Source organism: Primulina tabacum, chromosome 4 (assembly GCF_025594145.1).
Source record: "Primulina tabacum isolate GXHZ01 chromosome 4, ASM2559414v2, whole genome shotgun sequence".
In the NCBI taxonomy this organism is placed as follows: domain Eukaryota; kingdom Viridiplantae; phylum Streptophyta; class Magnoliopsida; order Lamiales; family Gesneriaceae; genus Primulina; species Primulina tabacum.
In genome coordinates, this window is record NC_134553.1 from 47,405,462 (window position 1) to 47,428,457 (window position 22,996).

At 31.4% G+C, this 22,996-nt stretch overlaps 1 protein-coding gene across 1 annotated transcript; it reads left to right on the forward strand.

Annotated features, from left to right (window-relative positions):
- Positions 1–189: 189 nt before the first annotated feature.
- On the forward strand, positions 190–21,317 carry LOC142542070 (uncharacterized). Its single transcript, XM_075648514.1, has 4 exons — positions 190–376; positions 575–735; positions 2,662–2,833; positions 20,568–21,317. The coding sequence occupies exons 1-4, from the start codon at positions 190–192 to the stop codon at positions 21,155–21,157; spliced, it is 1,110 nt and encodes a 369-aa protein (XP_075504629.1). The 3' UTR covers positions 21,158–21,317.
- The last annotated feature ends 1,679 nt before the right edge of the window (positions 21,318–22,996 follow it).

The window sequence follows — 22,996 nt, forward strand, 5'->3', positions numbered from 1 at the left end:
CGACGAGCTTTACGCAGTAGTGTCTGATCTTCTGTCCGAAAGAAGAGGTCGTGATGATTCCCACAATTGTGGTGAAGGGTCTAGCTCACACTCAGAAGCTCCACAAGTATTCAAGGGTGAGCATAAAAAAGGGCCTTTTAATGGTTTTCCCCTGAAAGAGAAGAACCAAAGAGAAATAAATGTTCAGGAATGACCACTCATGAAATCATAAATGATTTCTGCAACGGGATAAATTCTCCACCGGTTCGATGCCTATCCATCGACATTCCATCTGTTGTTGACCAGGAATATGAAGAGAATGTAAGCGGCGGCGACCTCCATGGAAAGGAAACAGGAGATACCCACCAACCGGATAAATTCGCCACGGGAACCCTACGTATACATCGATGTTCCATCTGTGGTTGACCAACAGCAACGGAAAGAACACATAGATGGCGAGCCTGCGGATACAACAAAGATGTTTCATCTGCTGGAACGCTGGTGAGCAGAGCTTTTTCTGGGTCCGCTCACTTTTCATGGACTGCCAATTTTGCGGCTGTTGCAACTGTGTTTGGGATTTCATTTCTGCTTTTAGGCATTGGATTGCGCCATGTCAAGCCCAAGCTATCGGGCATTATGGCAAAACATGGAGCAGTAGCTATGTCATCAGCAATTATTCTGGCTCTTGGAGTGACTGTTGTACCGCTTGTGGCGTGGACTGCTGGCACAATGGCCTGTCTCCTAATCGCAATCGGGGTGGTTATGGCCTGATCAGGAATGTATTCTTGTTACTCGAACTTCTATATAAAAAAAAATTGAATAAAATATGTATCTTAAAGTATATTGATAATGATGATGTTGGCCAAGCATTGCCAACTTCAGCGTCCAATTTCCACACACGCCCCCTTGAAATTCTAGAGCTGAGGATAATCTAGCAAAATTTCACTGACAAGCTGGTGCCCGTGGTGTTAGAAGAAAGAGTCCACGAGGAATCCGCAATCGCAGCGACGTACCAGAAATATTTTGTAGCGTATGTGGGTTGTAGTTGAACTTAAGGTTCTTTCTTTTCCACTAATTTCACGCGATTTGTCATTGAAAATTGGTTTTATTTAGATTTATTGGAATTCAGGGTTTCTTTCTATATATATTCCCTCTAAACTGGGATTCGAATTTTGAGAGCAATTTTGGATAGTAATTGAAATTTTTGACTGAGAGCATGGTTACTATTATAGAATAATTTTCTTGGATCTCTATTTATGTTACAGTAGCTGCTCAGCGAGCCAACTTGTAGTTTAAGCTTTTTAGACTATTATGTAAAAACAATCTTTATTTTAATAATATTTTACGATTTTATCCAATTATGACATTTACTTTATTTGTATATTCATGCAAGCTGCATAAATAAAATTCTTGAATATGCAAAAGGTACCATGAGGTCTGACTGTCAACGTAAGATAATGAAAATCATTAGGAAGTGTACCGTATATTAGAAACCTGTTCTTAGTCGAATCAATCGTCTCAAATAAAGATAAATTTCGCTTGAACTTGAGACTAGCAAATGCTTACGTGTCATCGGAAATTGATGACGTGTCTAATGTGACCTCTACATTTGGACCAAAATTGCCAAAATTTAAGAGTTAGTTTACCAAAAACCAAAATTTGAAAACTTAATGAATGAAAAAAAAATTAGACAAATTAATTGACAAAAAAATTATTTTCCCAAATATAGTGTGTGTGTGTGTATATATCTTTTGCATGCTGTAAATTGGTTTTTGAAGTAGGTACGTTTGTGTATCAGTCCATTCAGCAGACAATCCATAAAAACAACATAAACAATTCTTATCACTTGACAATCAAGAGGTGCAACTATTCATAATTGGATAATTACAAATAGAAAAAACTGCCAAATTATTAAAATTTGTCATGTAAGCTTTCTTATTCTCTATTTTTGTTTTCTAACTTGTCAAATTGAGTTTTAGTCTTGTAACATTTTTTTCATTGGTTGATAGTCTTATTTCGCCTGAATAAATATTAATGTGACATCAAAAAATTATCAGTATCTCATTAGCACACTAGCGAAAATAGAACAAACCCAAAAAAAGCCAAAATTACATAAATAAAATTCAACTTTTACATGTTTAGATAGAGGAAAGGTGTATATGATTTGTGGGAAGATAATAGTCTCATGAAAATATGATTTCTGAAATGAAAGAGGGGGTTGGATTAATTGTCTAGTGCAGAAACAGAAGAAGGTATTAGTTTCTGATAGGGATTCATGGTCAAAAGTTTCTGAAGATGCTAAAGAATTTGGTGAAAGGGATGCTGGAGCCAAACCCCTACTCATGGCTCACAGTTGAAGAAGTCCTTGGTACGTACACAAACACCCAAGTTATATATAAAATGATCCTCTCATCCTCGAAGCCTAATCTGATCGATTTTACGAACCGTCTAAATGCTTGAAATTATTTGAGTCATTCTTATTTTAACAAGTAATTAAACAAGATTTTAGGATAAAATTTACCGTATTATCTCATAACCACTCCCAAACATCTCACAGAACAATATGAACTTCTGCATGCGTGATTTCTATTCTAAATTGATTTGTTGTCAGATAAAGGAGTTCATGTATAATATACGTATATACATGGGACTTATGTTTGTGTTTTGCATTTGTATGTATAGGTTATAGCAGACAACTTGCCAGATGACCAAGTACAAGGAATCAAACAAATGTTTCATATGATGGACAAGAATAAAAATGGAAACCTTAATTTTGAAGAACTGAAAGATGGTCTGAATATGATTGGACAACATGTTCCTGATCCTGATGTGCAACTACTTTTCGATGCTACAAGTATGTATTATGAATGAATTTGTCGTAACACTGATGGACTGCTTCCATTTACTTATTTCAAATGATATTTGAGTCTTTTCTTTTTCAGTAGGTATATAGGTTGTTTTGACGGGAACGATACTCTTAATTGTGAGCAATTTTTGGCACTAGCTGTTCATATGAAAAGGATTAGTAACGAGGAACATCTCAAGCAAGCTTTTATGTTCTTTGCCAAGAACAACAAACACGAATGCTTCTTCAAGAAACAATGTTACTTCAGATAAAGCAGAAGATAACAGCAGCAGCAACAATAGTAAACGAATCCATATGAACTTGAGACCTTCTGTGTTGGTACAATGAAAAAAGTGAATTTTATTAAACTTGAACTTAATTTTTTTAAAAAATCTGTTTTTTTTCCATGAATGAAAATGGAATTTTTTGTTTATTTTTTCATTTTAATCTCTCTATTTAGTTGGTTGAAATTTGTATTACATTATAATCATACAAGGCTATCCACGATGAATATTGTGTGTTGTCATTATTTTTTGCAGCGTGCAAAATGTGTTGTCAATAAATTTTTAACGGAGTTCAAGTGTACGATGTTGATGCAATTATCCTCGGTGTGCAGTGCGTGGTGTCGATGCTATTTTCCACAGAGTGTAGTGTGCGTTGTCGATGGGCTTTTCCTCCGCTTGCATTATGTGCTGTCAATACTGATGCCTTTCAATAGCTTTTAATTGTGCACGCTGCGGAAATTCATTTTTGTTATAGTGCGACCAATAAGAGAATCCTCTGAATGTTTAATGAATATTGGGTTGACAAACATATCTTGATTTTGTGTTTCTTGAAACTTTTGGGTTTAAATTTTTATTTTTGTTGAAAGTTAATTACTCAATTTATGTATTTATGTGTTGAATATGTTTCATAAATGTTATATATATATATATTTAGATTGAGTTGAAAATTTAGCTTATATCATATTATTGTGTGTTATATTGGTTATCTATCCATTTTTGTTAATTTCAAAACTTTCAAAAATATAGGGGAAGAACTAATATTTATAATTTTAAGGGAGAGAAAAACTTTGTACTTAATTTGTTTTAAAAATCAATCCTTTTTATTTTCACAAAAATGAAGAGAAATGTGTTAGATAAAAGCATTCTTGTTATTATCCAAGTTTAGTGATCATAAAAAAAAGGAGACGTTGGATTGAGAATCACTAGTAATTTTGATTTTTATTAAAAAATATATTTATTGTGACACTAACATATTTCATTAACTGTGTAGTTGCTAGATGTAAAGTTGGAAATTTTGAGAAGTTTGAACTCAAATTTAGTCAAGTTGAAAACATAGCAAGATGAAGTATTTCGATGATATCTCATAACTAAATGATCCAAATGACAAGCCGCCAAAAAGGTTGGATAGACAACACAAAATTTCTACAATTCATATTTCAGTTTGCCTCGACGAATTTGTACGTTATTTATACTAACAGGGTGCCGCAAGTTCCAGCTGGATGCACGGATACAACATATGTCTTGAAAAGAGACGTTCTGGTATTTTGGTCATGTCCATCATATAGATTATTGAAATGGGATGATTTAGTGTGAGTTACGAAGATAATACGATGATCTACAAATAATCTTCCAAATTCAATGCCCAGAGCGGATCTTAAAGTGATGAAAAATCACGATGAAGTTTCTAGTTCAGCACTGAATGAAAAACAAATTTCATCTTATATACAATATAGTATTTCCAGCATATCTATCTCATGTTTACTCAAAATTGAGTGGTTTCTGCTTCTACAGAAATCTAATAGAAAGATATTCAACTTTTATGTTCATCACGTTTCCATGAAATTGACAAATCAAGAGTTATAATCAAGAGAATACACCAAGTAGACATTCAATCGGACCGACTAGACACCATCCAGTCTTACCGGATGTACATCTAGCTGGACTGGACTGGACCAGCCATACATCTAGCCATACCAGTTAGAAATTATCCATCTGCAGCTAGACTTGGACCAACTCGAGCTGGAACATCCCAGTGAAATAGTAAAATCAGTTTGACCTCAAAAAATGGCCGTCGATGCGAATATGACCATTTAAATATCAGAAATCGTACATAATATTCATTAACTATTGTTTTAATTTGTATATTCATTTACAGTCTTGATTGGCATAGAGTGGTGATGTAAAAATAATGGGGAAAAGGTAAAATTGTTTATCTTAGTTATCTATATGAACTTTTTATATGTCAAAATTAAATATTAGCGCAATAAATTGATTTTTTTTGTATATTTAGTCCCATTTTTGCTTAAATTCTCAATTATAATCCGAATGTCAGCAATGTTTGGAATTATATCAGTATCCTAGCGAAAATTAGATTAAATATAGGGGAAAACCTTTATCATTTCTCTAGATTTTTTTTTAAAAAAAAACTAGCATTAATTAATCAATTAATCATTTGAAATAACAGTATATATGTGGCCATATATTCTGATTCAAATCAAGTAACCAATTGCAGGGGTAGTAATAAGTTGAATTCAATTAATCACTCCTTTTTTTATTTATATGATATGATATGTTCTACATTTTTTCAATTCTATTTTTTTTAATTAAATTGGTCTTCTCTCATTATCAATTTTTCTCTCCAATTCAATTTATATTTCGAAATATTTATATTTATCTTATTTGAACTGAATTTTTTTTAAAAAAATGTAATAATAAAAAAACAACGATATAATTTGTGAGATAATCAAACTAATTTTTTAATAATGATATTAAATAATCATTATAAACATTTAGCTTTTACAAAAAAACTAAATAAAAACAAGGAGCAAATTTAATTTATATAAATTAAGTAGCCTAATTATATAAATTCACTTGTCTACCTATGCTATTACATATTAAAATTTAATATCAGTTTAGGGTTCAACATGGTTCCGGTTTCTTATTTTTGGGTACGAAAACCGAACCGTAAGAACTTGGTTTGATTTCGGTTCCAAAACCGAAATAGAAAACACTGTCCTGAAATTTATTTATTGGATATGATTCTGATATTGGTCCACGATTTTACAAGAATTTGGCACCAAGAGGTAATGAAGTTGACAAGTTAGGTATGTCTGTTCATATGGATATGTGAATTTGGACCTTATCTTAAATACAAAGGAATGAATTAACATGTAAAAAAAAAATCAAATATTGCATATGCTTAGACACACCATTCCCCACCATTATTACTACCCAACAAAAGTAAAAATTATAAATTAAAATTCGACAAGGAAATAAAAAAATAATGATTGTTTTAAAGTCATAGCATATTAAAAAGATGTCTATAATAAATAATTCAAAGGAAGATGCAAATATAAGAAAATTGGGATGAGCTTATCCTATTTGAACCAATAGGAAAGTCTTTTTAAGTGCGTAGGAAAGAAAGTGTAGCGAAGCTCATAAATGGTACAAAGAATTTGCAACTCCATGATAATATTGCTTAGCCCGGTAAAATTGACATTGATATATATGATGTACGTTGAACCAGTGCTGCCAAATAATAATTGTTTATGTTAGGAGAGCGACCTAACAATGATATTAAAGTTGTTCTATGGTTTGAAATCGATAAATTACAATGAGTTTATGTAATTTAAATGATAAAATTTTATTTTTTTATATTAAATCAGCATTTTTAAAGTTGTTTTTATGTTATTAAAAAAAAGATCGTTCATTATACGTATGATATTAAATGTGAAACACTCATACTTATAAATACTTTTGTCCTCCAATACATACCAAAATATTTTCCACGATACCCATATCCATAATATGTTTTTTCATGCAAATAAAATATAAAAAAAAATATCAAACATCACATTTGATAGGAAAAATATAATGTTTGGTCCAATAACTTATTTGGTTTTGAGTATTAGTGAGATAATTTGATTTTATATATTATAACTCTAAAATTTCAATTTATAGTAAAATTTATTTTATATATACACATCGAGAGTGTCCAAAGATACTAGCAGAATCTATGAAATCAGAAAATATTCTCGAAATATATATCATTATGTGAATTCATACCCGTATGTCCACGCATTTTGGGTCAACATTAGGGATGTAAATGATCCAAACCAAACCAAACAATATCAAGCTTGAGAGTGGTTTATTTAAGATTGTTCGAGGCTCGAGCTCGAGCTCGATTCGAGTTTTTATTATCAGGCTCGAGCTTGGTTTGTCTTGAAATTACCAAGCTCGAAAAAAGCTCGAGCTCGGCTCGTTAAAAGCTCGTTTAGCATGTTAATCAAGCTAGGCTCGAGCTTGATTCATTAATAGCTCGTTTAGCATGTTTAACAAGGCTGGCTTGAGCTCGGATCGTTTTCGAGCTCGTAAAGCATAAAATTGAGCTCGAGTTTGAGCTTGATTCGTGCTTGTTAAAAATTAAATATACCTATAAACTAATTTTAAATCAGACATAAAAATGTAAATTCATTCATAAATAACCAAAACGACACAAATAATAGCTAAAAAACATAACTCAATATATTATTGAACATTCCAAAATAATACATCTAGAATATTAATAAGTGATATCACCATATAAATAACAATAAAATAATTTCACCCCTTTAATACTTCAACTAAGTCTGGTGAGAAAGTAGGGAGGACGTCAAAGAATCCATTAAAATCAGGAATTACAAAATCATCTTTAATAACAACTAGTCAAGTATCCTGCACAGTTCATAATAACATTGGTACTAATATTGTTATTTGTCTTGTGTTCAATTCCTTCCATTGACATTAGTACTAATATTTTTATTTGTCAACTCAACAAATGAGTCAAACTCAAGCTTACGAGTCACATAAACGAGCCGAGCTCCAGCTCGAGCTCGCGAGCCTATTATCAAACATGTTTGCGAGCTCATGAGTCGAATATCTTTAGGCTTGAGCTTGGTTTGATTAATTTTTCGAGCTCAAAATCGAGTTTGAGCTTGGTTTGATATGATAACAAACGAACTCGAACGAACTTTTTATCGAATCGAGCTTTGAATAGCTCGCAAACGATTTGGTTCATTTACATCCCTAGTCAACATGTAGTATTGTGTTGTGATACAAAATTTAAATATCCCAAATTCATTAAATTGAAGTTCATAATTAATATAACAAGTTTTAACTGAAACTGAGCATGAAGTTAAGTACATTGTGTGGGATGTGAAAATATCCAACCAACGTAGTTCTTGAGTTGGCTGACACTGATTTCAATCCATGCTTTTCAAATAGCAATAGTAAAATTATAGCGAAGATTGGGATGCGTGGGCATTTTATTAATCATTTTCACTGTTTATTGGTTTATAAGACTGCAATAATCATCTCTATCGAGTAGAGTAATCGAAATATGATGTTTGAGCTGCTATGCGGTTTAAAAGTTATATCATTACCATCAGCTATAATTTTTGGTAAATCGACAAGCGTTCGGTCCTACAATCAGAATCATAACCAAGGTCATGAGTTCGATTTTCATTGATTGCAAGGAGTGAAATTATTGAGAGAGAGCTTGTTGTGTATAATAATTTACATACTGGTTATAACAATCGAAACATGGTGCTTGAATTGCTATGCAATTTAAAAGATTTGAATTACATCATTACTACAAGTTATAATTTTTTGTAAAACAGCAAATGCTCGATCTCACAAATTATTAATGAAATCCATATATTTCATCATGAAATACTAAATTAAAAAAGATAAAAAAAAATTAGTTTAATATGGTAATATGTGTACACATGTAAAATGAACTTAGGCGACAAATACTTTCTTAGAAATTTTTTGAAGAAGAAAAGAATTGATAAATTAAATAAATAAAAATAACGCATAAAGAAATTGCAATTTCTTTATTTAAAACTGACCAATTGATTTGATTTGATTTAATTTAATTTAATTTAGACAACTGATTGATTGATCGATCATTCATCAGCTTCCATTACATTTGAATTGACGAGTGGTGCAATCACATGGAAACATTGTGGTCTAACCACCTACATTGTCAAAATTCCAAAAAATAAAATAAAATAAAATAAAATTACAAACATTTTTTTATTTATTTTTGAGAATTCAAGTTTCTAATTAAATAATTCGATGGCTATCGAAATGATGGGTTTTGGATGAAAAATGGTGAAGCCGTGTGATGCAGTCCCCTCCGTACCCAACACACTACATATCGTTTCATTTTTCCCAAAAATATTAATATATATGTCACTCCACTAAATTCTACATCTTTATAATCTTTTTTTTTAATAATATTGATAATCATTTTTAAATTGCAGTATTATATTAAATCAATGAATTTTAAGCAACGCAGTTGAACACAAACGAAGTATATATGGTATGGGTTGTAGCTCGAATGATATCGGATTTTACAAATTTATATAAATTTAGAAGAAAATAGTCAAATTTGTCATCTAAATTGTGAATTTTGGATTTTCATCCTTTAAGAAGTCGGAAAAAACTTGTTATGTATATTGGGTTTTTTTTGTTGTTGTTGATTTTATCTTTATAAATACTGACATGATACTAAATATTGTTGATATAAATTATTATCATGATCAACATTATTCGATATTCTCATATTATGACGAAATAGCATTAAAAGACAAAATAAAAACTCAATTTACATGAAAATGACTAACTTAGAGGACCAGTTTAGTAATTTTTCTAATTCTTAGCTTGAATTTTTTAGACGAAATTTTTTTACGCCGATATGTATATATATGTGCGCGTGTGCGCGAAGTTTTTGTCATGTTATCCTTATTACATGTAAGAAAGATTATTTTGTAGGGGTCATTTTTGATAAGTTAACTGAAAACTTAGAAAAGAAAGGTAAGTACATGTTTAGATTAAGCTACATGTCAAATTGAGCTTGATGGATTCAGTTTGAATTTAAATATGAAACCCTATTTAAACACAGTAAATCTCATATACATTATGAATTGAGTTCATGAAGAAATCTTGAGGTTGCATCCAAGAATTAGATTAACACAAGATGTGTCATACAGCTAACTAGTAAGAGCAAATTATAATTAATCCCTTTTATGAATTATGATCCAATTTAATATTTAGTGGGCATTTTTATTTAATTATTAATTGTGACCAACGTGTCCCTTAAAATATCTATAAATAGGTAATATTATTTTCACCATCACATATTCAAGGTATGATGTCTTAATTTTAATATATTCAGTCCTCTTGTTTATGGGGAATTTCTAATTGGAGGGTTTTCCTTTGGATTTCTCGTGTCTCAGACTTTTTTTTTTTCTTGACGTAAGTTACGATATTTGGATTGTTCGAAATACGATAATAAATTATATTGTTTCTATCTACTATCAACTAAAGGACTTCTTTAACTAGACACACCTTGTATTTCTCCTTTATTTTGTTCCCAACACTAATGTTGTAACATGTTTAACAGAAACAACCCCCAAAGCATACACAACACAAATCATCGTAATACGTAATTGTTATATATAATATAAGATATAACTGAAATCATAACATGAATACTCACTTCGTTTTTTCTGGACAACGACTGATATAACTACCAACAATATCCACAAACATCGTTCTTCTACTATTGCGACAAACAATATCAACAATGCGTCGCACCCATACTATTGCGACAAACAACATCAATAATATATTGATCCCCTACTACTATGACAAATAACATCAACAGCATTACTCCCCTACTATTGCGACAAACAATATCAATAATATATTGCTTCCCTAATACTGTGACAAATAACATCAACACTATCTGTCACGCCCCGGGACGGGGGTTGGTCGACACCGGCGTTAGTCTCAAATTTACATTCGAAAAAAACAAGCCTCAGAAGTATAAAATTCAGAAACCAGTCTTTTTATTCATAATACTAAGTAATTCATTATCTGTTACAACTCAAATACTAATGTTTTACGGCATAAATGTAAAACCATACATAACAGTATCTTAACAGATGCAGCGGAAATAACATAAACTAGAATCAAAACTGAAAAATGACAATCTTCTTCACCAGCCTCAAAACTGAATCTGCTCTTCTTCTTTTAATATTCCTTCCTCGTTCTTATCTGAGATGGTTTTGGTGGGTGAGTGATATGATCATCACTCAATAAGCGGGGGCGGGAATAACTCCCAGTTTTTGAAATCATTTTCAACAGAAACAGTAATACAAATAATATACAGAAAACTTCTTATTTTCATAACAGGAATCGGTATTCAGAACAGAAATGCAAGTAAGTAAGCACTAAGCACATTTGTGAATTTCATGGCTAATTGATATCAGTCTCCTATATGTTCTCTCCTCTAAAAAGTGAGGCCAGAATCAGAAATCAGAATTCAGAAATGTTCAGAATATATATTCCTACCATTAGTTCACTAGGTTTCAGTGCTTCAAAAATCAGAGATCAAAATACATATACTTTGTTTCAAAACAGAAATCATCAAACTGATTTCAGGATATTTATACATAAGCCCACTTACTGTAATTTGCTATAAAGTTTCGGTTGAAGTCTGTAATCTGCTTGTTCTTGCTACTGGTTTCTACTGCTCGAAAATAAGCACTCTCTTAGCTCGAAAATTCAAGTGATAATCTCAAGATTTGTGTAATACCAATTAAGAGGTTTGAGAGTGTTATTTATATGCAAAATTCTGACTGTTAGCCTCTTAATTAATGGCCATAATCTGACACTAACAGCCTTTATTCCATGTTAGATGCTTCAGTTACAAGTCATAAGCTGAATCAGTAATTGTCTGCTGGAATCTCGCTCTTCTGCTGCTGGATTTTACCTGATGTCTGCTGCTGGATTCTAATCTGCTGAAAAAATACCAGCTTCTGAAATATTAGGTTCTGCTGGAAATTTTGCATTGTTGCTGAAATGCTAGAAATTCGGGTTCTCAGACTATCTCTCCCCTATTACTGCGATAAAGAACATCAATAATATGTCGCCCCCTACTAATGTGACAAAACAACAAATCACTACCCAATAACCGACAACCAATAACATCAACAATAATAAAAAAAACAGCACATATAATATCAAATCAGATATTTTCAGTGATTTAGCATCGTTCAATGCAACAATATTCTTCAATATTAAATAATAACAATATATGTATGTACGTCGACATGTACTTGAGAAATATATAATTTGGATATTTCTTTTATCCTGGGGTTTGTGATGTATCTATATAATTCAACAATGATTATCAGACCGTTGTCATCGTATCAACACAATTATCATAAGAGCATCAATATACAACATAAATTAATCCAACAATAATTAATTCAACAAAAATATAACACTCGATTATAAATCTTCATCATTCAATAATTAATGTTCCATTATATTTAGTTCATGATATTAACATCACATACACCATAAACAATTAAATTAGAATAATATGCTACATCAAAACATCCACTAAACTATAAAAACTCCAATCAAAAGGTATTATCACCAACAATATTTAAATTTAGTATGATTTATTAATTTATGAGATTTATTTCACAAATTGATGGACTTCAAACGTCACCAAAAATATGGAATATATATATATATATATATATAATATTTAACTTTTTCAACATGTTTTAACTCACGGGGTTTGGATGGTCGCAGGGGATGGTGGTTTTGATGGAGATGGTGACGCTTGAGTTTATCGAGTCCGACAGTACACCTCATAGGGACTTTTATTTTCCGCATTAGATTAAGATTTAAAGTTTTGAAGTAAAAGACTTTTGAAGATTATTTATTAAAAAATTTATGATTTATTTTGAAGTTTAGTTTTGGACCATTTTAAAAATTGACATACGATTTTGTGGGGGATGATTTATGGATTTTTATGCATTTGAGGTTTTTAAATTATAAGTTTTTGTGTTGGATGATTTGAAGTTAGAAGAAAATGTTTATTAAAAAAAATTCCCTAATATTTATTTAAATTTTAAAGTTAAAAGTAAAAGACATTTCAAAAAACAAAATAGCAGTTCATGAAATTTAAAACAACTTGATGTTTATTTTATCAATCACCAAAACTTACAGGGATAACAATTTTCTAACATAAACAATCATATTATATGACTTCGTGAATGGAGTGGAAAAGCAACCAGTATCATTTTGGCTTAGCTTGTTGTACTGTATAAATTATTGAGTTTTTATATTACCACAAAATATGATTTTTGGTAAATAACAAGGATTTGGTTCAATACATAATTAAATAATTATAAGAGGGAAAATGATTTTTTTCAGGATCAAAAAAACTATTTTTCCTAAATAATATAATGATTAAATTAAATTTTTATATTAATAAATATTGGATTAAAATATGATAAATAAAAGCGTACTAAATTCAATAGTGTGGAAAATAAATATTTATAAAAAAATATCAATGTTATTTGAATGATGTAAAAAAATTGAAATAGAAATAACATATGAGGCATCAAAAATATTTTTTCGTTCTTTTTGAAACATCTTCACATATCATCTTTCAAAATCAAGCATTTTCAGATTCGATCAATAAATATTCATAACTTTTGGGGAAAAATAGTTTTTCACGACAATTATCTAGTACCTTAGTTTTTACAAATATATCATGTTCATTTTGATAATTAATATTTTCATATAATTTACTCGTAACAACAATATCTAATCTACTTTAAAAATCCAAAAATTCACATATTATCTCCACAAATCATATATTTAATATAATTGCATTATACTTGCACAAATAATCATTAATAACTATAAAAAAATTTATGAATCAACTCGATCCATTAATTTCATGATTCTGATCATGATTCATATACGTAATAATCCTTATTTCACACAAGCGTCGACGTGTCGCTTATGCGATGTTCGCTAGTTTGTATAATGTTCCTTGTAAAATCTTCTTTCTGCAACGATTAGATGGAATTTTTTCCGAATTTAATTCCCATCTTTTAACTTTTGGAGATTTATATTTACATATGCTAAGAAAACGTGGATAAGTGGAGAATAACCTAAACAAAACCCATAAAAAAATTGAACCATAGCTATAGTGACCCGAATATTACAACTTTTTAACGATTTTTCTATGTAAAGAAATTAAATTATTCGCGGCTGCAAGTTGCCACTGCTGGGATTTGGCAATACTTTTTCGATACATCAGCAAATATTTTTATTTTATTTATCTCAATTAATTTTTTGTTAGGGGCACCAAAGGGTTACTTTTGGACAAATGCATTCAATTTTTTCATATACTAAAATTCAAATTTGAAAACTATTTGAATTTAATTTAAATTCGATTCTTTTAATTTGTATCCCCGTAATTTTTTTACATAAAACTTCAATGGCCTCGCGGGTTGATTCTATGAGACAAATCTCCAACCTGACTCAATTAATGGAAAAACATGATTTTTATGCTAAAATCATTTATTTCCACTTCAAGTGTGTATCAAGGTGACATGTTTTATCGAAATAAATCCATGAGGTCGTCTCACGAGAAACATGCTATTTTTTTTTTATAGACTTGGAGACTTTGTTCCAAAAAAATTTGCCTTTGATATTGCTCCCCAGTCCCCACTACAAATTAAAATTAGGCACAATTCATCGCTGATAGAATGTGTGTGTGTCTATTTTCCTATTCTAAATTCCGATGATAAAAGAAAACGAGAGCTTTAACTTTGTTTAGGATATTCTATCCATCTGATCACGAGTGGTTCTGTGAACTATTCATATTTTAATTAAAAATAAATAAAATTGACGTCAAAATTTAGCAGTTAACTACAAAAAAAACAGAGATTTATAACCGACTTAGAGACCGAGAGTAATTTCGGTCTCTAATTTGAGACCGCAATTAATAATCCGTGTTTTTCTAATCCGTATTTTTCTTGTAGTGCGTTTGAGTTAATTATTTTTATAAAACGATATCATTCACAAATTAAAGTCGTAATTGTTAATGAATAAATTCTCATTCTTCTGCATGCGAGTACATGGTTGGGGAGAGACGAAATTATATACCATAATTTTATTTAATTAAAAAAAGTTTATATATAATTGTCAAATTAAAGAGAATATTATCCCGAAAAATATATTCTTCTAGGTTTATAGAGGGGAATTTTCAAGAAATTAAAAGGAGAAGAGGGGCATCGTTGCAAATGCTTTGTGTTGATGTTTTTCTACCATATATGACATATACCAAATATATAAATCTTGATGTAAATAAAGAATAAACTTTATGTCAAAATTCTTGAAAAGGTTCTGTCCAAAAAAGAAAATCCATGAAAAGGGATGAAAATGAACTGATCGAGTTTATACACAAGTACATTTTTCATGTCAAGAAAAAGAATAAACGCAATGCATAGGCTATTTCAACAAAGGGTGCTCAGATGTAGAATTTTCGAAATCGAATATGCTGTCGAATTTCAATTTTAGTTTTCTATATTTCAATGTTTGGCAATCTTAGTTTTTTCCATTAGAAATACTGATATATCACATGACCACTTGTCTGTGCGACATGCCACATCGGTCTAAAAGCAAAAATAATAGCAGATTAAAACTGAAATCGACAAGATAGAAAAGTAAAATCGCAAAAAGACAAGCTTATAAAACAAAAAAAAATGGATTTTTCCCTAAAATTTAACACGATTCGAGCTCAATATGTTTGAGCTTAATTATATTTAAAAAAATTATGGCCACAGAAGGATTTATATTCAAAGCTAATGTCAACATTATAATTTTCAACTCGTCATTAACATCCTTAAAGGGACACTTCATAATTTAGTTGGAAAAAACACAAATAAGTGGAAGCATGAAGGGATACATGCACGTATGCTTTATGTTAAAGCCATTTATATCTGGGAAAAGACCATATTATCCTCGCAGTCCATCCACATCTTACAGCCACAAATATACATATGTATATGTATATGTATATATATCACTAATAATTTTTAATTACAGGGATTAAATTTATTTAGAATCTATATTTTTTAGGTAAAAAATTGTGTGAGACGGTCTCACGGGTCGTATTTTGTGAGACATATATCTTATTTGGGTCATCCATGAAAAAATATTACTTTTTATGCTAAGAGTATTACTTTTTATTGTAAATATCGGTAGGGTTGATCCGTCTCACAGATAAAGATTCGTGTTACCGTCTCACAAGAGACTTATTCTTTTTTTTAATATTCTCTCGTTACGTTCTTTATGATTTTTATATATTTGGAAAACAAATACATTTATTGATTTATTGTATTCATATATGAATCCTAATCTTCGTTACATTTTTTACAATTTTATTTAGCTATTTAGAAAATTCTCAACTCAAATATATTATATATATTTGGACTACGATTTATCTAGTTATTTCGAATTTCCATATTTCTTCCATATATTTTACTTGTATTTATTAAAAATATAAAATGGGCATTGCTAATATGTCATTTTATATCAAAGGATTTTAAAATATTTTTGTTTTAAATCATTCTTTAAAAAAATACACTCGAACAAAAACAATCTAAAATATGTGTAATACCCTCACGCTGCAATATCCAATAATAGCTCAATTTTAATTTTGCTATAATAGAAGAACTTTAACACTAAAGTATAAAGACTCTTTGATATGAATGATGGAATATTAGTTGATCACTTATCTTTGTTTCATCTAACGTTTGATTTAAATTTTACAAAAGATTAGACTTATAAATCATTATGTAATTCATATATATTAATTTAAGATCTTTCTATCATAAATCTTTAATTATCTCATATTACGAGCTAAACATGTGTTGAGTTTAAAAACTCTTAACAATTTTGATTTTGATCATAAAAAAACTTGTTATGGTGTTTCTAACATGTTTAATCAAGTGTGAAGTTGCTAACTCAAGATGGAATCTGAAATTCGAATTTAGCCAAACAGAAAATCTAGCAAGCTTCATTCTTTCAATGATATCTCTCAGCTCAGTGATGCAAATGAGCAGCCGTCAACACGACTGAAGAGAAAAATCAATTTGGGACGAGTCGTATATCAGGTCAGTTAGACCAAATTGGATGTTATCTAGGTAAAACTAACGGTTGCAAGACCAAACTGATTGCACGAAAATAGCAATCAGTTGGATATGAGCATTTTTGATATTTTGTTCAGTCTGATCATCTCGGTTATCCAAATGAAACGATTTAGTATATGTTACCAAGCTAAGGAATGATTTGCAAATCATATTCACAAGTCAAAGTCTGAATCATAGTGTAAGATGTTGATAAATGTTAATGAAAATATGAGTTCTGAGCAGACCAGAACTAAAATAGTTGACCGGTTGAGCAGGAGCCAAACTGAACCAGTTGACATGGAGCAAAACTGAATGACCAGTTTAGGCTCGATAAAATGTTCAGCAAGGCGGAAATAACCGTTTCAATATCAGAAACAGTACATAACTTTTCAAACAGTCATATTATCGTGTCTGATGTATATATAATTGTTGGAGCCTATAGATACAACATCTTGAAGATCAAATACAAGTTTTGGAAGTGGATTCAAAGCATGAGCAGCCTACATGAAGAAATGAGCTAGAATGAGAGCAAGCCCAATGTGTGAGGATACATTTGAGAGATAAATATATTATAATTGATTAAATCTTCACACACAATTACTCACGTATATACATGAGAGTTGAGCTCAAAGTTTAGTCGAGTGAGTCTTCACACAAAGACATTAAAGATTGTGTTTCTATTATTGACATAAGAGATGTTAAACACCTACGGATTGTGATGTTGTGATCTACAATCGAGAGTGTGCTAGGAGTTTTAATTAGGTAATAGATAAGACCTAAGTTGAAATGGGTTTGTACAAGATATTGTATAAATCAAAGTCTTCTAGTGGATCATTCCCAAGAGGAAAAAGAAGTGACGTATGAGTTGTTAATCTTCGAACATCCATAAACAAATTCATGTCTATTTATTTATTGCATTTACTTAAAATTTCTATTGTTTTACAGATGCATTGTTCAAAAATTTTATGTGTTATTCAAATATCAAAATATTGCTTACCAAGTGTTTGATAAAATACTTCAACCAAAATGTTTTTACTCATTCAACTTGCATATATTTTAAATTATTTACAAAATGTTTAATCGGTTTCTACAAAAGATAATTTTGAGTGTCTTAAAACCAAACTCGATTTTATTTATTCTTGTTCAATATTTCAAAAACTTAGCTCAACAATTATCCCCAAGTCGATCCTATCAGCATGTAATAAAGTTTACGATCGTCATGGAAATTTAGGTAGCATATGTGAGCATCATAAAGCATAAAATAAATATGGGGCCATCTATCCCAAATCCAAGTGCCCTTTGAGTCATCAAATATTTATTAAAATAGATATGTTGTTTTCATTTTCTTTAAAAAAGATTTCTCTCAGAATAAGAAATAGATTTCTTCATCAGTTGCAAGTACCTGATTGTCAATAAAATCGTGAGTTAAATATAATTTCGAGAATTTCAGGCTTTTAGAAAGAAAGGCTCTTTGATATTGACTTCTAAACAATTTTCTTTCTTTCACAAATTCTATGGCTAAATAATTGCGTCCCATCATCACATTTTTTGTGGTTCAAAATTAATTTTTAAAAACGACAAATTTTAAATGTTTAGCTGGATATCTATATTTGTAAATCCATATATAAAATATATTAAAAAATTATAAAGAAAATATATAATTCTAAATTAAATATGTTAGATAAAATTTGGGACGAATAATAAATTAAAATCTATTTTTTTATTATTTTTTTTTGTAATAAAAAAAAATAGAAGCACTGATTCCCCTGTTGCATGACACTAGCATCACCTAAATTTGTTCCATAGGAATGAAATGTTACATCTACAGAAGTACCATTAATAAAACAATAATTATTGCATAAGGAAAAAAGGCAATCAATGGCCCCAATCATTGCATGCAAACATCACCCATTTTATCTGTTTTCCAAACGAATGTCTCTTTGCTGCCTATGTAAGCCTCCTTAAATTATTCCTCCTGACTGGGCTTGTCAAATTGGGTCAGACCCGTCGGACCGGTCCACCCCGCCATAAAAATTGAGCGGATTGGGTTGATAAAATAGCAGCCCGTTTGGAGGCGGACCAAACGGGTTGAGCCCGTTTGGGTTGCGGGCCAAACGGGCTGAGCCCGTTTGGGTTGCGGGCTGACCCGCCAAATTATGGTAGAATTTTATATTTTTAAGTTTTATATAAAAATTCTTATTTCTTCCTTATTTTTTCTTATGTGCCTAACTTAATCACTCTGGTAAAATCTCTATACTTCAATTTTTTTTTGAAGATGTTATATTCTCCAGTCTCCTCCCTTTTTTTAATGTTTAACTTGAACTAATCCAGAATTATCGAAATAATATAGTAAATAAAGTAATTATGTGTATTGTTGAACACATAATATTTTTTGAAATTTACAACCGTCTGTTTCCTCGACTTTCTGTTATCTTCCAATGTTTCTCGCTTTTTAAGAAAATGTGGATGGTAAGAGCTAGATGCCTTGTGCGGACAAACCCTTAAGATCGTTAATTTTTATTTTCTTGTGAGGACAAACCCTTAAAAACTGGAGAAAGTGTATACTAAAAAAGATTTGGAATTCACATTTAAAGGTTTCATTGTATTTACGGTTGGTGATATTACATGAGTTAATTTTTAGTAAATGTGTACGATGAAATCTTGTGTGAATTAGAATAAGCACTTTATTTTTTTTATGGATTATGTTGATTGTTGTATGCTTTCAATGTTTTTAAGTTCTTTATGAAACTATTTGACTGAAATATATTTTTCTTCTATGTTTATTTTAATATTGTTTAGTATTTTTTTTAAAAAAAAATAATAAACGGGTTGGCCCGCCTAACCCGCGGCCCAAGGTGGGTTGGGCTGGGTTGGCCATTCAGAGGCCCGCCCCGCCCCGCCTAATGGCGGGTTGCGGCGGGTGGCGGGCTGGCTCGTCCCGTCAGCCTGTTTTGACATGTATACTCCTAACTAATATTTTCTAGACAAAAACTTGGATAAAATGGTCTCACGAGTCGTATTTTGTGATACAGATATCTTATTTGGATCATCCATGAAAAATATTATTTTTTATGTTAAGAGTATTACTTTTTATTGTGAATATCGGTAGGGTTGACTCGTCTCATAGATAAAGATTCGTGCGACCGTCTCACAAGAGACCTATTATATTTTCTACTGTTTGATACGTGATATGAGATGATCGAAAGATTTAAATATATAACATGAATGATAAAAAAATTCGATAAAATATAGTTAATTTATGTATTGTTGTTTAATTATTCAGCACATAAGTGTGAGGTAGATCCATCAATAATTATATATCTTATCAACTACATTAAACAGAACACCAGCGGTCGAAAAAATATGAAATACAAGAGTATAATAGGAAATTTTATAATTTCCCAGGTGACATATGTGGTGAATTTTCCTATATATGTATAATATAATATAATATAATAAATAAATCTAATAAAAAAATATAGATGTCCACATAAAAAAGAAAAAAAAAAAGAAAGAAAAAGAAAAAAGAGAGAAAATTATCTCTATCCTTATTTCTTACAATGAGCAATGTCTCAAACTTCTCCTATAAATCCTATGCCCTCTTCATGCAATGTCTCCTACCACCTCAAAATCATCCACAAACAACAAGCCTACATCAGTACAACAACATTATAAAATAAGATTTAACCAGTATCCAATCTAAAAACCAAGGAATGAACTATTTTCCTCATGAGAACCTTTCAATCCCCTCAAACTTCAACTTGGATCAAACCAGTTCAAGTTCGTTTCTTGATCTCAACACATTCAACTTCCCGAATCATCAAACATCCCTTCCGCTCGAAGAATTCGTCTTCCCGAATTCCATGTGCATGAGCAGTAACTCGACTTCTGATGAAGCAGAAGACCAATATCAGCTAAGCAACATCATTGATGAGAGGAAGAAGAGGAGGATGATATCGAACAGAGAATCGGCTCGGCGATCAAGGATGCGTAAGCAAAGGCACCTTGACGAGCTCCGGTCTCACGTTCTTCGTCTCAGGACTGAGCATCACAATCTCATCGATAAACTGAATATCCTATCAGAGAGCCATGATAAAATTCTTCACGAAAACGCGCGGCTCAAAGAAGAAGCATCCGATCTTCGCGAAGCGGTGACAGAACTTTCGATTAGCAATTCTTACAACATATTTAGAGATCTTGATCAGGAAGATGTTTCATTCAGCGCCGCTCATGTCAGGGCTGAATTTTCGAACCAGTCCGTCACCGCTTGATCGATAAACTCTTTTACTAACTGAGCGAGGGGATCGGAGTACTAAGCCATTTTTACCTTCTTTGATTTGTATCGGCTACTGTTTCAGCTTTCAAGTTGTTGAAACCAATTACCTGCGATCTATATATATGTGGAAATAAACACAAAAACTAAGTTTACTAGGTCGTCTCGCCGCATATTATCCAACTCTTAGAGTTGAAAAACATAATGACCAAGATTAATGGAATACCGAGATATCCTTTTCCCACTTTTGGATACACAAATTGGAGCAACTTCTGAAACCGGGGCTCGTTTGACATAGAAATTGCTTACTTGTCATATGTCACTTCAGCTATATGATCAAAATATTAAAAAAAATAAAAAGTTAATGCATCAAAACAAAATTTTTGAAACTTACTGGACCAAAATCGAAAATTAGACATGTTAATGAACCAAAAAAATTATTCTCATTTTTTTAATGCAACATGGGACGGGGTTTAAGTTGTTGTCACCGGGGTTTGAACTCTAGCCTCTCCCACATTGGTGAAGAAGATTATGTAACTCCAACCACAAGAGTAGTGACCCTCCGATCCATCAATTTGACTATAAGTTCTTTTACAAGACATAAACCAGTTGAAGTAAAGTTTTCTCATCTTTTCTGAAATTTTTTCTTGAGTTATTTAATGATCTGCCCTTTATAATGGACAGAAAAATCACATGATGTGCTGTTTGCGGCAAACTTGTTTATGTCTGATAGCTTTGCTTAGTTTGTTTTAGCTTTGTTCCGATAGCGTTTAAGACCCATTCGATTATGTTAGATTAAGATAGCAACTTTGAGGTCTCGGCTTCGGATTAATCCTCTCTGATTGCTGGTTTGATTACAAGGCAATAACTGTGGAATTAATCAAATATATTAGCAGCTGTATTATCAATCAAAATAAATATGTCAAAGTTTTTATGACGTGAAAACTAACTTTATATAAAGGATCCCATGTATGACGCAACACATGCATTCAGTTTTAGGTGGTGGTTAAAATTGCTGATGCTCAAGTGTCACTTTTCTAGTCTTGCAGATCAAACTTTCTTTCAACAATCATTCATGTCGCTCCACAAGGATCCAAGGCCATTAGTCCACCTGAGCTGTACATATGGTGACGAATATCGAATATCTATTCAAGAAACTCAGGCAACACCGAGGCCAAGAGTTAAAAAACATCAGGAAACATGACACAATCAGTAGTTCTGGATAAATCAGGCTCCAAGTGCGGGAAACATGGCCCCCCTCATCGTGTACTGCTTGGAGCAGCATGCAAAGGCAATCGGACAAAGGATGGTGGAGATGGTGGCGATAGTGGATCGGATCATGATTCGAGAAGCTACCATAAGAAGAGAAACACTTGAAAAGTCACCCCACTATAATTAGTCCTGCTACTGTTTTTCATCTTTTTTTTTTTTGGTGAGGCAAGCAGTGTGTAGAATTTGGCTTAATCTAATCAATTAATCTTTATGAACTGGTCATGATTTGTACAAAAGAAAAATACAAGTGATTCATGTGTTTTCTCTATCAAATATCACTCTCTCTTTTGCTACTTGTACTAGTGAGGATTTCAACTCCAACTCAACTAGAACATGCATGTTTAAAAATATCCAATGTATATCTTGCGAGCCGGTTTGATCATTGTTTCATCTCTAGTGTAACTTTCGAACTTTTATATGAGTCGAGTTCCACAAAAAACCATCTCTCGGAATCGAATTGAAGGCGAAGGAGTTCGAGTTGAATTCTAGCTCGAAAGCATATAAAAATGTTGCCATCGGTAACATTTGTTTGCTCGGCCATATGACAACCTTGTGCCATGCATAG